This window comes from Cyprinodon tularosa, unplaced genomic scaffold (genome assembly GCF_016077235.1).
Source record: "Cyprinodon tularosa strain WSP-4 unplaced genomic scaffold, ASM1607723v1 ctg796, whole genome shotgun sequence".
NCBI classification, from domain to species: Eukaryota; Metazoa; Chordata; class Actinopteri; order Cyprinodontiformes; family Cyprinodontidae; genus Cyprinodon; species Cyprinodon tularosa.
Genome location: NW_024039558.1, coordinates 380,936 through 397,583, shown reverse-complemented (window position 1 = coordinate 397,583; position 16,648 = coordinate 380,936). Strand labels below are relative to the sequence as shown.

The 16,648-nt window shown below is 40.3% G+C and overlaps 1 protein-coding gene across 1 annotated transcript in view; it reads right to left on the bottom strand.

The window, feature by feature from the left end:
- Positions 1-805: 805 nt before the first annotated feature.
- The window catches only part of slc6a8 (solute carrier family 6 member 8), a 57,387-nt gene continuing 41,544 nt past the window's right edge, over positions 806-16,648 (bottom strand). Inside the window, 7 exon segments of the mRNA XM_038271243.1 lie at positions 806-1,732; positions 3,795-3,965; positions 4,043-4,143; positions 7,220-7,322; positions 7,414-7,551; positions 7,989-8,101; positions 11,213-11,340. Coding sequence (XP_038127171.1) covers positions 1,598-1,732; positions 3,795-3,965; positions 4,043-4,143; positions 7,220-7,322; positions 7,414-7,551; positions 7,989-8,101; positions 11,213-11,340 — 889 coding nt within the window. The 3' untranslated portion in view covers positions 806-1,597.

Genomic DNA, 16,648 nt, shown 5'->3' with positions numbered 1-16,648 from the left:
AATGTGCAAACGGATGTGGTTTCCCTACATTCTAACCCATGTTTTTCCCACTGATGGCGGGATGCTAAGTGGTTGCTAGGAGACAGAGTTGTAGACAGGCTGCCGACTTTGCACAGGACGTCCCGTAGGGTGCTCAGACTTTGGCTAGACGATGGTTTCGGCTCTGAGAGGTTAAGACAGCGACTTAAGGCAACACTTGGCGGCGCATCGAGTCTTCCGGCTCTCATCGGATGTCCCCGCCCATCCGGCTGCAGCTCAGCAACGTTCGGACCTAAACGGTTCTTATTCTGGGGCTGCAGAGGACCTCTGCCTGAAAAGCAGAGAATCGTCATATGAAACGTTTCTGGTTCTGATGAACAGAACCGTTCTCGAAAGGGAACAAAACCTGAGCGGAACCGACAGAGGCGGGGTCGAGGAGAGGACCGGAGGGTCGATGAGGCAGAGTCCGAAAGGATCATTGGCAGCCTGCAACCCTGTTCTCAGATCAGGACGGACATCAACCTTTTGGCACTCCAAATAAACGAGGATAGGCAGTAATACAGTAGAACATCTGACCCGATCGGATCCCAGACCAGAACCTGCTGAGATGATGAATTTCATGCATAATCAACATATTTTTTATGTTTCCTTCAGTCTGTAATTTTCTTTCAGATTTTGTCATTTTGAAATCTCTATAGATCCAAAAAAGAAGACCAGGAAAATAATACAAAACTTCAAACTTAGTGAGTTGTGCTTTTTTCAGAAGACGCTGAGGGCACCATACGTGGCCCCCAGGGGCCCCTTGGTGCCCGTGGGCAGCACCCCTCCTTTAAGCTAATAGAAGATTTTGGATTTTCTGCTTGTTTTCATGTATTTACTATCAAAAATAAATCAATGGAAAAAAATTTGTTGGGTAAAAAATAAATCTAGAAAATATTTTGAAGGACCAACAAGCTTCAAATAAAAACTCCAAAAAAAGTTATCTTTTTAAAAAAAGAGGTTCCTGGACACATCGTTGGTTCTGGTCCGGTATCTGTTCTGGGATCAGCTGTTCGACGGGAAGCGAGCAGCGCTCCTTGACACGCAGGTACGCGTTCAGCCGGTGTGGTGCATTCAGGGACGGTTCAGGAGGTTTCTGCTTCGGTCCTGCAGCCAAACACCAGAAAAAAACTAAAACTTTTCCAAACCCAGTTCTGGTGTCTGAGCTCTGGACTGGACCGCTGACGAACGTTGAGGGGATTCAGTCGAGGCGTTTGTCTAGAACTCTGTCTGTCCCGACAATCAGCAATGATCCAAACTCTGCCCGCTGAAGGATCTGATACCGGAGGATCCCGCAGACAGAGAGTCCATCATGACTGTTTATCGGGTTCTGGTTTGACCCGGCCGACCATGCGACCCAAAACTGAACTGAACCTGTCACCCTCACAGGAAGACGGAGTCCGGACAGAGGCAGAACTTTCAGCAGCGCTCACCAGAGGAATCTGGGAGAGGGGAGTGTAAAGCTATGGTTGCTATGGTGACCAATCAGAGTCCAGCTGATTTAAGATGCCAGGAACAGGAGGCGAAGGTGGAGATGCAGGTCGGCCATCTTGTCTCAGTGGGATGGGCGGAGTCTGGTCTACATGACGCTCTCAAAGATGATGACCTTGTTGTCATCAGAGCCGGGGCTCAGCGAACTCAGGGACTTGATGTCAGGGGCCATGTACTCCAGGTGGTGGGGCCCCCACACAGGGTTGGTCAGGTGGGCCCAGCGCTGAAACACACAGGTGCAACTTCATCAGAACGTTAGAACCCTGGAAACTTCAGACAAACCTCCAAAAACTTCCTGTGCATTTTAATTCATGACAAAGATCAGAACATCTAGATCAGAATATCTAGATCAGAACATCTAGATCGGAATATCTAGATCAGAACATCTAGATAAGAATATCTAGTTAAGAACATCTAGATCAGAATATCTAGATCGGAATATCTAGTGTAGAACATCCAGATCAGAACATCTAGATCAGAGCATCTAGATCAGAACATCTAGATCTGAACATCCAGATCAGAACATCTATATCAGAATATCTAGATCGGAATATCTAGATCAGAACATCCAGATCAGAACATCTAGATCAGAACATCCAGATCAAATCATCTAGATCAGAATATCTAGATTAGAACATCCAGATCAAATCATCTAGATCAGAACATCTAGATCAGAACATCTAGATCGGAACATCCAGATCAGAATATCTAGATCGTAATATCTAGATCGGAACATCTAGATCAGAACATCCAGATCAGAATATCTAGATCGGAATATCTAGATCGGAACATCTAGATCAGAACATCTAGATCAGAATATCTAGATCGGAATATCTAGATCGGAACATCTAGATCAGAACATCCAGATCAAATCATCAAGATCAGAACATCTAGATCAGAATATCTAGATCGGAACATCTAGATTGGAACATCTAGATCAGAATATCTAGATCGGAATATCTAGATCAGAACATCTAGATCGGAACATCTAGATCTAAACATCCAGATCAGAACATCTAGATCTAAACATCCAGATCAGAATATCTAGATCTGAACATCAAGATCAGAATATCTAGATCAGAACATCTAGATAAGAATATCTAGTTAAGAAAATCTAGATCAGAATATCTAGATCGGAATATCTAGTGTAGAACATCCAGATCAGAACATCTAGATCAGAACATCTAGATCTGAACATCCAGATCAGAACATCTATATCAGAATATCTAGATCGGAATATCTAGATCAGAACATCCAGATCAGAACATCTAGATCAGAACATCCAGATCAAATCATCTAGATCAGAATATCTAGATTAGAACATCCAGATCAAATCATCTAGATCAGAACATCTAGATCAGAACATCCAGATCAGAACATCTAGATCAGAATATCTAGATCGGAATATCTAGATCGGAACATCTAGATCAGAACATCCAGATCAGAATATCTAGATCGGAATATCTAGATCGGAACATCTAGATCAGAACATCCAGATCAAATCATCAAGATCAGAACATCTAGATCAGAATATCTAGATTAGAACATCCAGATCAAATCATCAAGAACAGAACATCTAGATCAGAATATCTAGATCGGAACATCTAGATTGGAACATCTAGATCAGAATATCTAGATCGGAATATCTAGATCAGAACATCTAGATCGGAACATCTAGATCGGAACATCTAGATCTGAACATCCAGATCAGAACATCTAGATCTAAACATCCAGATCAGAATATCTAGATCTGAACATCAAGATCAGAATATCTAGATCTGAACATCTAGATCTGAACATCCAGATCAGAACATCTACCTCGGAATATCTAGATCAGAACATCCAGACCGGAAAATCATGAGATCATTGAGTTGTGGAAGATTTCCAATCTGAACAGCCATAAAAACTCAGTTTTTTCAGATGTTTCTGGATCTAGAACCGTCATCAAAGCTAGAATCACTGTGGAGAAACTTCATTCAGGATCTATAACCCAGCTTATGATGATGACATTAAACCTCAATCAGATCAGAAATCTTACCAATTTGGTTTTATTTCGATTCTTTTTCTGTGTAGATTCAGAAGGAAAACATTTTCCATCTTTGTAGATTAACAACAGAAAATCAAACCAACAGATCAACTGAAGCAGAAGAGGTTTTAATCCAGTTCGACAGACTGAATCTGCTGCCAGATTGATCCTAACTTTCTCCAATTGATTCCAGAACAGTTGGCGTTCATGAACACGTGTCCAACAGGACCCAGAGCTGTTAGTGTGGACGGAGGCTGACCTCTCTGAAGGTTCCTTTAGCTCGGAAGAGCTTGTAGAGGAGACTGACGGGGATGCAGAGCATGGAAGACAGAGCCAGACACCAGCCGATGGCCTCGCCCCACCACGGGTACACGTACACGTTGTTGTAGGTTAAAGGCTTGCAGTTCACCAGGTGAAACAGGAAGATGCCCTGGAGTGTCAGAGGACTCAGGTCAGCAGAGCTGTAAAAAGGAACTAAGGAGGGACAGAAAGCTGTGAAGGTCTCACCATGCAGACACACGGAGTTATGAAAGACCAGCACCACTTCATCCAGGGAAACGGGCGGTAGCCAATCATCCGAGCCACATCATCCATGAACCGGTCAGCACCTACAGACACAACAAAACGAAATCATTTTAGCTGCCAAAGTTCCTCTGGATGGTCAGTTTTAAACTTCAGGCACTTGTTGGGTTCCCCCAGACTCTGTTTTCAGCCTTGTTTGACTAAAATGTCTCCATCGTTTTTTATTACACACTGTTACAAGTCCAGAGCAACGAAATGATCTCTCTGCATTGTGCGGCGCCCGCCGTTAAGGTCCATTGCTAGGGACCCAGACTGGCAGGTTCCTCAGAAGCTCAGGATTCCAACCACTAGGCTGCCTCTCCCCGACGCGGCATTAGCATGAAGGGTCCTGCCTAAGGACAGCTGGGATACAAACCCAGGCCTCCCTCATGCAGGACGGTTGACTAATCACTTGAACTAGCCAGCAGCTTGCTAGCCGATATCTACATCTGTTACATCCTTCCTCTGTGGTGCTGCATGTTGGAGCATCTGCAGCTGAGAGAAACTGGATAAATATCATGAAGAAGTCGAGCTCTGTCCCAGATGGTGGAGGACACTGTTTCCCATTCCATGCATGAAGCTGGGGGAGTGGTGGCCTAGTGGTTAAGGCACTGCGCTTGGATCCCAGAGGTTCTGAGTTCAAGCCCCACTCCCACACACTGCCACTCTGGGTCCCTGAGACCCTTAACACCACACTGCTCCCCGGGCGCCGCACAATAGCAGCCCACGGCTCCCCAAAGGGACGAGTTAAATGCAGAGAGTTCATTCCATTGCTTTGTACTTGTAAAGGTGAATTTTATTCTATACCTTCAGTCTGAAGCTGTTGCAGCTTCTGTGCACAAAGCAGCGCCTCTGCAGATCCTTCCTCCCAGCTGCTGTTAGATTTTTATGCTCACTGCTGTTCAAACAGGTCTGGAGTTTGCAATGCTGTCAGCTTTTATCTGTAAATGGGCTGCTGTTCTTTTAAATTTAATCATTTTCTATTAGTTCTCAATATTTCATCTTCTATAAACTGCAGTGTTCTATTCAGAAATGTACTTTTCCTCTGGAGGGAGTACATTGGAAAAATGATCTAAAAATGAGCAAAAATGTCTTAAATTAACTGCATTTACTCTTCATTTGAGCAGATAAATGAGATAATTTGCCAATGGAATGAGTATTTTTACTCTTAAAATTAGATATTTAGATGATATGCACTTGAAATAAGACAATGCAATTGTGTTTTCCTATTTTAAATGTAAATTGTCTTGTTCCATTGGCAAAGTGTCTCACTTACCTCCTCAATTCAAGATAAAAAGCACTTATTTTAAGAAAAAAAAAAATATTTATCTAGATTTAGATTTTTTCCAGTGTAGTACACACCATTGTAGGAAATGTTCTCGCATGGAATAGCCTTCTTTTCTAAGAACAAGAATAGACTGTCGAGTTTCAGATGAAAGTTTTCTTTTTCTGGCCATTTTGAGCGTTTAATTGACCCAACAAATGTGATGCTCCAGAAACTCAATCTGCTCAAAGAAAGGTCAGTTTTGTAGCTTCTGTAACGAGCTAAACTGTTTTCAGATGTGTGAACATGATTGCACAAGGGTTTTCTAATCATCAATTAGCCTTCTGAGCCAATGAGGAAACACATTGTACCATTAGAACACTGGAGTGATAGTTGCTGGAAATGGGCCTCTATACACCTACAGTATGTAGATATTGCACCAAAAACCAGACATTAGCAGCTAGAATAGTCATTTACCACATTAGCAATGTATAGAGTGTATTTCTATAAAGTTAAGACTAGTTTAAAGTTATCTTTACTGAAAAGTACAGTGATATCATCGTGTTCCATTGGCGAAATGTCTCTTTTACCTCCCCAACCACAGAACAAATGCACTTATTTTAAGAAAAAATGACTTACAGTATCTAGATTTGTATTTTTTCCAGTGTTTGCTCTGAAAATGAGGGTATTTCTATTCTACACTGATGACACTCTGAGTTACACCTCTGTCACCAACCTGCCACATTGTCTAGAAGTCACTGCTTGAATGCAGCCCAAACACTGATAACTGAATAGGTCCGTTAACAAGGTCAGAGATAACCACTAGCTGCATTCAGTGACGCTGAAAATAACAGAACCCGCCCCCCCCCAGGATATGAGGACAGGATGTGAATCACTAAACCTGCTCATGTTCAGCTTAGAAATAATCAGCAGTCTGTAGACCTGCTGTGGGTTTATAAGGCAATCGGTGTGTCTGTGAGGCATCAGCAACTTGAACCCCAACTCCCTCACTGCAAAAATGATCTAGAAATAAGTAAAAATGTATTAAATTAAGTGTATTTACCCTTGATTTGAATAGGTAAATTTGATAATATGCCATTGGAATGAGTATTTTTACCCTTAAAAAAAGATAATTAGATGAAATGCACTTGAAATAAGAAGATGCAATTGTGTTTTCTTATTTTAAATCTAAATTGTCTTGTTCCATTGGTAAAATGTCTCTTTCATCTCCTCAATTTAAGAAGAAATGCACTTATTTTAAGAAAAAATGATTTATCTAGATTTTGATTTTTTTCCAGTGGGGTGTGAGACATTTTCATTGCAAAGTAGAAATCTAGATAAGTATTTTTTTCTTAAAATAAATGCATTTTGTCTTGAATTAGGGAGGTAAGTGAGACAATTTGCCGATGGAAAAGAGAATTTACATTTAGAATAAAAGAAAAAAACTATTGCATTGTCTTATTTCAAGTGCATATTATCTAATAATCTTATTTTAAGAGTCTAAAATACTCATTCCAGTGGCAAATCTACTTATTTGCCTTCTCAAATTAAGGGTAAATACACTTAATAATTTTTTTCTCAATGTGCCTGAAGAATTTAAGTCAAAAATAATTCAATGAGGACCCATTTAAAAAAAAAAACACTAAATCTAGAAAAGTCAAGAATTATTGACGAACAAAACCCTGAAGAAAACGGCCAAATTAAAACTGAAGGGTCTGAACTTTGACCTTTACTTGGAGTTCAGATCTGATCTTACATCTTATTTTAGGATCCCTCAGAGCTGCTCCACCCTGCAATATTACACCACAGTGTGTGTGTGTGTGTGTGTGTGTGTGTGTGTGTGTGTGTGTGTGTCATACCATAGACCCAGGCAACCACAATGCATTCCCAGAATGACTGCCACAGCAGCGTCATCCCGCTGGCTGAGTAGTAGTCAAACAACTGGAAGACGTACATTCCTCCCTGCAGAGACAAACAGCTCCGTGTTTATCAGGAGAAATCATACGCTGAAAATAATACCTGGCCTCCTGGTTTGAAAAGTTTTCCTGCTGACCTGTGTCACCATGGAGAGGTCGATAACGAAGCAGAGTAAACAGCAGATCGCCACGGCGATCTCACGTTTGTATCGGTGGTAATAACCGCCGGGAAACAGATCCAGAATCCCCGTGACGAAGCCCTCTACGCCGACAAACTGTGGGGACACAAAAACAGCCCGACCGTTAGAGCCTGAAGGCATCGTCGGGTATCTGCCCTTCAGCATTTCATCAAATATCCTTCTGGGATAATCCCGCTCGGCCATCTACACGGTGCTTTGGGCAGATTAGGAAAGTTCTCAGATTAAGTCTGTCATCATGTGAGGATTGATCCCAGTACCTCGGGATTGGGGAGAAGATTCTGGCTGACATTTCAATTAAGTCCAGCATAATTTTTTGCTCTTTTCGGGTCATTTCTCCAGTTGTGGGAGAATTTTTTGTTTGGGTCAACTTTCAGCCTGATGGTGCATGGTGTAGTATACAGGAAAACATGTTTAAAATTACAATACCAACAATCCCACATAAATAATTAAATAAAAAACTAGAGGCTTTGAGGATGTAGGTTTAGAGATAGGATGCATTGTTTTTGGCTCACCTGACTGTCGAGTCCAAGCAGCAACAACATGAAGAAAAAGAGAGCGGCCCAGAGTGGAGCTACCGGCATCAGACTGACCGCCTTAGGATATGCAATGAAGGCCAGACCTGGACCTGGAAGACAAAGAGGAATGGACTCAGTGTTCTGCAGAAGCTCTGAGTCTTCGCTCATTCATACTGGCTTCATTTACCACATCCTTTAACATCAATTAGCATAAATTAACAGCCTCACAGATTTCCTGTTTCCTTTTTAAATCATAAACATATGAGAGGCCTTCTTTCTCTGTTAAAAAACTAGCTGGTTATAATGCCTAATGCCTCACTACCTCACCCCCCCACCATGGACTGTTCTCCCTGCTGCCCTCTGGGAAGGTAGCCTCGTGAGACCATCCTGATCTCGCGAGCTTTCAAGGTCTAACTCGCTAATCAGTCTGGAGACTCTCCGTTGAAGAAAATTTGGAGCCGTTCACCAAACGAACGTCTAATCAGCGTTGGCTTTGAGGCGGGTTGAGGTGTGACGCAACAAGAAGTGCGACAGTTCAGTCTAAAAAACATGGCGGCTTCAGCCGATGAAACTAGCGTTAGCGTGGCTATCGAGCAAGTTTTATCAGAATTACAGAGTATTTCTTCACTGAAAGAAGAGCAAAACACTGCTCTGGAGGCTTTTCTCAGAGGAAAAGATGTTTTTGCTCTTCTCCCCACTGGTTTCAGCAAGAGTTTGATCTATCAATTGGCTCCTCTTCGTCGTCGCTCTGTTAGTACGTCATATGCTTCGTAGATCTGATTGGTTTATTTGGCCCGTCTATCACCAACATAGGCCAATCAGCTAACCAGTATTTTCGCCCCTTCCCAAAATTACTTCAACGGAAGGTTTCCAGATGGATATGCGGAGCAAATCCATCTGGCGGAGTCAGGTTAGTGGGAAGAGGCTTCACAGCATTCAATGCAGGACCAGCAGGTTCTGCAACAGCTTCTTCCCCACCGCCATCAGACTGATGAACTGCTGAGAAAACTCTAAATCACGTCACAGACTCTGCATCAAACCAACCTTATCAATGCGTTTATTTCACATCATGTTTTTCTCCCACACTGTTTACATTTGATCACTGCTGCACTTTAAGAAATGGAAATGTCATAAAAGCTTTACAAAAAGAAATTTAAGTTTGTATAAACTCTGTCTGGATGGATCAACCTCTATGTACTTATTATAAAATTAATCCAATCCAATCCAATCCACTTTATTTATATAGCACGGTTTAAATAAACACAAGGTTTCCAAAGTGCTGCACAAAAAGATAAAATAACTAAAATAAATAAAAGTAATAAAATAAAATAAAATAAAAGCACTGCCCGCACAGGATAAAAATATGCATGTGTATACATAAAATCAACATGTGTACATAAAATCAACATGTGTACATAAAATCAACACTCTACATGGTGTTAAAAGCCAAAGAAAAGAGGTGGGTTTTAAGAAGAGTTTTAAAATGAGACAGAGAGGTGGCCTGTCTAATGTGCAGCGGCAATGCATTCCAGAGTTTTGGAGCTGCAACAGAAAACGCTCGATCCCCTCTGAGCTTAAGCCTTGCTTTAGGCACTGTCAGGAGCAGCTGATCCATAATTAGTAATAATACCATAATTAGGCCTTATCATGAATAAGCCTGGCGAGCGGGCCTGAGGCAGCTGCTGCTGGGGATTCCCAGGGACAGCGCAGCGCCGGTATGTGGGGGTCTGAGCGGCTCTTTGAAGTCAGGATGGTAATCTGGATGAACTGACTGCACAGACCATGTTTTCAGGAGGACTTTCTCACTTCAACATAGATTCTAACTACTTTCTACCCGCTGATCACAGCTAATATAGCTGCCATTGTTCCAGGCAAAGAAAGGATAGGGTAGCTCCGCCCACCGCGCATCAGACCCACTTATCAACCGTGCAGCTAGAGCAGCAAAGATGCTTCAGCCGTGCGTTTTTGCAGCTTTGGCTGCGTGCGCTCTGAACGTAGCATTATTCTTTTTTTATGTACTTATTCTTCTTATGTTTTTATTTGATCTGGACTACGAATCTGTAATAATATCTATCTATCTATCTATCTATCTATCTATCTATCTATCTATCTATCTATCTATCTATCTATCTATCTATCTATCTATCTATCTATCTATCTATCTATCTATCTATCTATCTACATATTCCAACACAGACTCAGGTTAATACTTTAAACTATCCTTAATTAAATGGATTAACTTTTGTTCTTCTTGCTTTTTAGAAATCAAAGTGCTAGAGGGGTCTGAAAAGTGGCTAAATATAGCGACTAAAGCGCTAAGTTGGCAACACTGCTCTTTGCATGGTTTGTTTTCAAATGGTTTGCTGCTGTCTGTTTGGACCTTTCTGAACATGTGCAGCAAATGGACTGATCCAATATGGTGGACACTGAAGGGGGGGGGGCTGAGACACACTTAATATTATCAGCGTTCTGATGGCATTTTAGCCAAAGGATTTTTATCAAAAACATAATTAATGTGCACAAATAAGGAATAGTTGTATTAACCATACATGGAAACAGAGTTTTATGGGGCCCCCAATTGTAAATCCCCCCATGAGTGTCAGTTAAATAGTGATTCCCTTTGTCTGACAAGAACAATGAACTTTTCTATGTCTGCTTCTGTCTCCTTGAACCCCAGTGGGCCTCAGCAGATGGCCGCTCACACTGAGTCTGGTTCTGCTGGAGGTTTCTTCCTGTTCAAAGGGAGTTTTTCCTCTCCACTGTCGCTACAAGCATGCTTAGTGTGAGGGATTGCGGAAGAGTCAATGAGTCGATGCAATCAGCTGGTTTTCCTTAGACAGAAAACTTTGAATCAATCTGACTGAAAGTGCCTTGAAATGACGTGCTGTTAACTGGCGCTATAGAATTAAACTGAAATTAATTGAAATATTTTCATGTACCCGTTGCAATGCACTGATGTAGGATGCAAAGAACAGAGATCAAGCTCTGATCATTATTGCTGCACGAAAAAAACTTTTATTTTTATCAAGTATGGCGAAACAGTTCATAAACACCAAAATTACCCAGAATGTTAAAACCTGCTGATGAATAATAGTAGTTTTAATAGTGGTAGTTGAAATTCTAGTTTTTATCACAAATCTTAAAAAACTTTATTCCCTTGCTGCTCTTTTGTGTGGAAAACTTTGGTTTAATGATAAAGCTTTAGATGAGCGAGTCGTTACCTGATTCAGCAACCTGTGAGATGTCAACTCCCTGCTCAGCCGCCATGAAGCCCAGAATGGAAAACACCACAAAACCAGCAAAGAAACTGGTCCCACTGTTAATGAGAGCCAGGACGAAGGCGTCCCTGCAGAAGGGGGAGGAGACGGCTGTCAGAATGTAAACCTGAGGCTCATGTCACACCTTGCAGATTTAGCCAGCTTATGCCTGACGTCCCAGAATCTCCTAAAAATCTGGCATACGCTGAACTTTCTATGTATTTTTTAAATTTTAGGCAAATACAGAGTATTCATAACGAGTCCAGAACTTATGTACTTCAGCGTGTTTCAGCGTACTTCAGTATCTTTCAGCGTGTTTCATTGTGTTTTAACATACTTTAGCGTGCTTTAACTTGTTTCAGCATACTTCAGCATGTTTCAGTGTGTTTCAAAAAGTTTCAGTGTTTTTCAGCGTACTTCAGCGTGTTTCAGTTGTTTTCAGTGTGTTTCAGACGTTTTCAGTGTGTTTCAGACGTTTTCAGTGTGTTTCAGCGTTTTTCAGTGTTTTAGCGTGTTTCAGACGTTTTCAGTGTGTTTCAGACGTTTTCAGTGTGTTTCAGCGTTTTTCAGTGTTTCAGTGTGTTTCAGACGTTTTCAGTGTGTTTCAGCGTTTTTCAGTGTTTCAGCGTGTTTCAGACGTTTTCAGTGTGTTTCAGCGTTTTTCAGTGTTTCAGTGTGTTTCAGACGTTTTCAGTGTGTTTCAGCGTTTTTCAGTGTTTCAGTGTGTTTCAGACGTTTTCAGTGTGTTTCAGCGTTTTTCAGTTTTTCCCAAGCTTGTTTCAGCGTTTTAAAGTTTTGTTTCAGCTTTTTTCAGGGTGTTTCAGCTTTTTTTCGTGTTTCAGAGTTTTCAGTGTTTTTAGGGGGGTTTTTTTAAAGTGTTTTCAGCGTTTTTTTCAGGGTGCCCTCAGCATGTTTAAGTGTGTTTCAGAGTTTTCAGGGGGGTTTTTGGGGCGTTTTTAAGTTTTTCCCTTCAGGTGTTTCAGTTGTTTTCATGGGGGTTTTTCCCGCTTTTTTTCAGCTTTTTTATTTCAGGGTTTCAGTTGTTTTTCAGTGGTTTAGACTTTTTTTCAGGGGTTTAGCCGGTTTTTTTCGTTTTGTTTTCAGATTTTTCCCAAAGGTTTTTTTTCGGTTCTTTCGGGGTTTTTCCCAAGGCTTTGGTTTTCAGAGGGTTTTCAGGTTTTTCCCCAGTGTTTTTCAGTGGTTTTAGCTTTGTTTCAGAGTTTTGGGGGTGGTGTTTTCCACCCGTTTTTCGTTTTTTCAGCGTGTTTCAGACCGTTTTCAGTGTTTTTTCCCAGCTTTTTTTTATTTTGTTTTCAGTGTTTTTTCAGACGTTTTCCCGTGTTTTCCCCGGGGGGGGGGGCGTTTTTCAGGGGTTTTCAAAAAGGGTTTTTCAGTGGGGTTTCCGACGTTTTCATTTGGTGTTTAGGCGTTTTTCATTTTTTTCCCGCGTTTTTTTCCAAAGGGTTGTTTGGGAGTGTTTGTTTTTGTTTCCAGGGCCTTTTTTAGTGGGGTTTTGGCTTTTTTTTTTTTTCCCGGGGCTTTTAATTAAAGCGGTTTTTTATTTTTGGTTTTTCAGGGTTTTTCAGCTTTTTTTTCAGCGAAATTTCACCCTTTTTTTTCTTTTGTTTTCAGTGTTTTTTTCAGACTTTTTTCAGTGTTTTTCAGCGTTTTTCGTTTTGTTTAGACGTTTTCGTGTGTTTCAGGTTCTTTCATTTTTTTTCCCAGGTTTTTTAAGCCCGTTTTCGGGTTTTTTTTTCAGGTTTTTCAGTTTTTTTTGCGTTTTTTGGGGGACTTTTTTTCAGTGGGGTTTCACCCGGGTTTTTTCAGGTTTCTAGCGTGTTTCAACTTTTTCAGTTTTTCACCCTTTTTTTTTTTTCATTTTGTTTCAGGGGGGTTTCAGGGGGTTTTTCATTTGTTTTTCAGCTTTTTTTTAAAGGGTTTCAGACTTTTTTCAGGGGTTTTTCCCGACTTTTTTCGGGGTTGTTTCGGGGTTTTTTCCAGTTTTTTTGCGTTTTTTTCAGACTTTTTCAGTGTGTTTCAGCGTTTTAAGTGTTTTCAGTTTTTGTTTTCCGGGACGTTTTCATTTGGGGTTTTCAGCTTTTTTTTCAGTGTTTCCCAGCGTGTTTCCAGAGGGTTTTTCAGTGGTTTAGACTTTTTCCCGTGTGTTTCAGCGTTTTTTCAGTGTTTTTTTTTGTTTCGGACGGTTTTAAAGTTGTTTTTAAGCGTTTTTTCCCAGTTTTTTTTGCGTTTTTTCAGGGTTGGCCTCAGCTTGTTTCAGTTTTTTTCAGCCCTTTTTTCGGGTGGGGTTTCAGTTTTTTTTTCCCATTTTACTTCAGCGTTTGTTTCAGTTTTTTTCAGGGGGTTTTTTCGGGGAGTTTTCCCGTGGGGTTTCAGCTTTTTTTTTTCAGTGTTTCGCTTTTTTCAGGTTTTTTAAGCCCCTTTTAGTGTTTTCCGCGTGTTTCAATTTGTTTTCAGTGTTTCAGCGTTTTTAGGAAATTCAGCGTGTTTTTTGTTTTTTTCAGTTGTTTCGATGTTTTCAGGGTGTTTCAGGTTTTTCGTGTTTCGGGTTTTTCAAAACTTTTTCAGTGTGTTTCGGTTTTTTCATTTGTGTTTTCGGGAGGTTTTCAGTGTTTTCCAGCTTTTTTTTCAGTTTTTTTTAGGGAGTTTCAGACGTTTTCGGTGTGTTTCAGCTTTTTTTCAGTGTTTTTAGCTTTTGTGTTTCGACGTTTTCGGGGTGTGTTTAGGACATTTTTGTTTTTGTTTCCGGGCATTTTTCACTTTTTTTTCAGTGTTTTTTCGACTTTTTTTCAGTGTTTTTTAAAAGGTTTTTTTAGTTTTTTCCCACCCTTTGTTTCGGGGTTTCCCTCAGAAGTTTCAGTGTTGTTTCGGGAATTTTTTCGTTTTTTTTTCCCCATTTTTCGGGGCCGTACTTCAGGGTGTTTCAGTTGTTTTTCAGGGTTTTTTTGGGTTTTTCGCGTACTTCACCCTTTGTTTCAGTTTTTTTTCAGTGTTTTTTTTCAGGTTTTTTAAAGGGGTTTAATTCAGCGGTTTCAGTTTTTTTTCAGTTTTGTTTCAGACGTTTTCATTTGTGTTTGCTTTTTTTTCAGTGTGTTTCGGGAGGGTTTTCAGTTTTGTTTCGGGACATTTTCATTGTGTTTAAAGCTTTTTTTTTCATGTTTTTCAGTGTGTTTAAAGACTTTTTTAAAAGGGGTTTTTTTAAAGCGCTTTTTCAGTGTTTTTCATTTTTGTTTCGGGATTGCCTCAGCTGTTTCTTTTGGTTTTTCAGACTTTTTTATTTTGTTTTAGCATTTTTTCAGCGGTACTTTCGCGTGTTTCAGTTGTTTTCAGTGTTTTTTCCCGCGTTTTTTTTTAAAGGGCGTATTTTCCAGCGATTTTTTCCCTTTTGGTTTTCTGTGTGTTTCAGCGTTTAGAGTGGTTTCAGCCCGTTTTCGTGTGTTTTAGCTTTTTTCAGCTTTACTTTCAGGGTTTTGTTTTTCCAGTTTTTTTCAGTTTTGTTTCAGGGTTTTTCATTTGTTTTTTTCGGGTTTTTTGTGGGGTTTCAGAGTTTTCAGTTTTGTTTCAGGGTTTTTTTCCCAGTTTTTTCCGGGGTTGTTTCAGACTTTTTTCAGTGTGTTTCAGACTTTTTTTTCAGTGTTTTTTCGGGACGTTTTCAGTGGTTTCAGCGTTTTTCAGTGTTTTTAGTGTTTCGACGTTTTCAGTTGGGGTTTAAGTTTTTTTCAGTGTTTCAGCTTTGTTTCAGGGTTTTGGCTCAGATGTTTAAAGTGTTTTGTTTTTGCGTTTTTCAGTGGGTTTCCCGACGTTTTCAGTGGGTTTTTAAAGCTTTTATTTTAAAGGGGTTTTTTCAGTGTTTTTTCAGAACGTTTTCAGTGTGTTTCAGAAATTTTTCGTTTTTTTCCCAGTTTTTAAAGCTTTTTTCAGCTTTTTCAGCAAATTGGGGGTTTCAGCGTTTTCAGTTTTTCAGCGTGTTTCGGGACTTTTTTTCAGTTGGGGGTTTCAGCTTTTTTTCAGTTTTTTTTCAGCGTTTTTTGCCGGTTTTTCAGTGTTTTTTCCAGCGTTTTTTTAGTGTTGTTCCTTGTTTAAAAAGGGGGTTTTTCAGTGTGTTTCATGGTTTCGGGTTTTTTTTCATTTGTTTTTTGTTTTTCAGACGTGTTCAGGGTGTTGGGGCGTTTTTTTCAGTGGGTTTCGTTTTTTTTCGGTGTTTCAGTGTATTTCAGTGTGTTTTTGGCCATATTTTCCGCGTGTTTAAGGCTACTCGCATTTTCCCAGCTTACTTCCAGCGTTTTGTTTCAAAGTCCCCCTCAGCTTTGGTTTTCGGTATTTTTTCGGGACGTTTTCAGGTGTTTTCGTCTTTTTCAGTGGTTTTTCACCCAAAAATCACGTTTTGTTCCGGGACTTTTTTTCCAGTGTGTTTCAGTTTTTTTTTCAGTTGTGTTTCAGATTTTTTTGCGTACTTCAGGTGTTTAAAATTTGGCCCTCAGAAAAGTTTTTTTTTTGTTTTCAAGACGTTTTCAGTGGGGGTTCAGCTTTTTCAGTGTTTTTTTCGGTTTTTTTTTCAGTGTTTTTCAGTTTTGTTTCAGAGTTTTTTTCGGGTGGGGTTTTCAAAAATTTTCAGGGTTTTTCAGTTTTTTAAAGCGGTTTCAGCCCGTTTTTCAGTGGTTTCGCGTTTTTTCAGTGTTTCGGGTGTTTCAAAACGTTTTCAGTGTTTTTTTCAGGGGTTTTTTTCCCAATTTTTGTTTTTTCGGGGTTTTGTTTCGAAGGTTTTCAGTGTGTTTCAGCGTTTTTTTTCAGTGTTTTTTCCGTGTTTTAAAGATTTTTTTCATTTGTTTTTTCAGTGTGTTTCAGCCCGGTTTTCGGGTGTTTTTTCAGCGTTTTTAGTGTTTTTTGTTTTTTTCGGGCCCCTTTGTTCAGGGGTGTTTCAGCGTTTTTCCCAGTTGTGTTTAGCTTTTTTTTTTTCCCAGGGGTTTTCAGGTTTTTTTCAGGGGTTTTTTTAAAGTTTTACTTCGGGCGAAAATTTTTTCAGGCTCCTCGGGAAAGGTTCCAGTTTTATTTCGGGCGCCCTTTTAAAAGGGGCCCCGATGGTTCAGTTTGTTTAAGACTTTTTTCGGGGGTGTTTCAGTCATTTCAGTGTGTTTCGCTTTTCACCCAGCGTGTTCCAGACGTTTTCAGTGTTTTTCAGTTTTTTTTCAGTGTTTTTTGCTTTTTTTTCACGAACTTCAGCGTGTTTTCAAATTTGCTCCCCCATGGTTCAGTTGTTTCGGGAGGGTTTTTCAGTTGTTTGCAGCATGTTTAAAAGAGTTCCCTCAGTTTGTTTAAAAGTCCCCTTTCAGGTGTTTTTCAAAGTCCTCAGCAGGGTTCATTTATGTTTCAGGGACGTTTTCA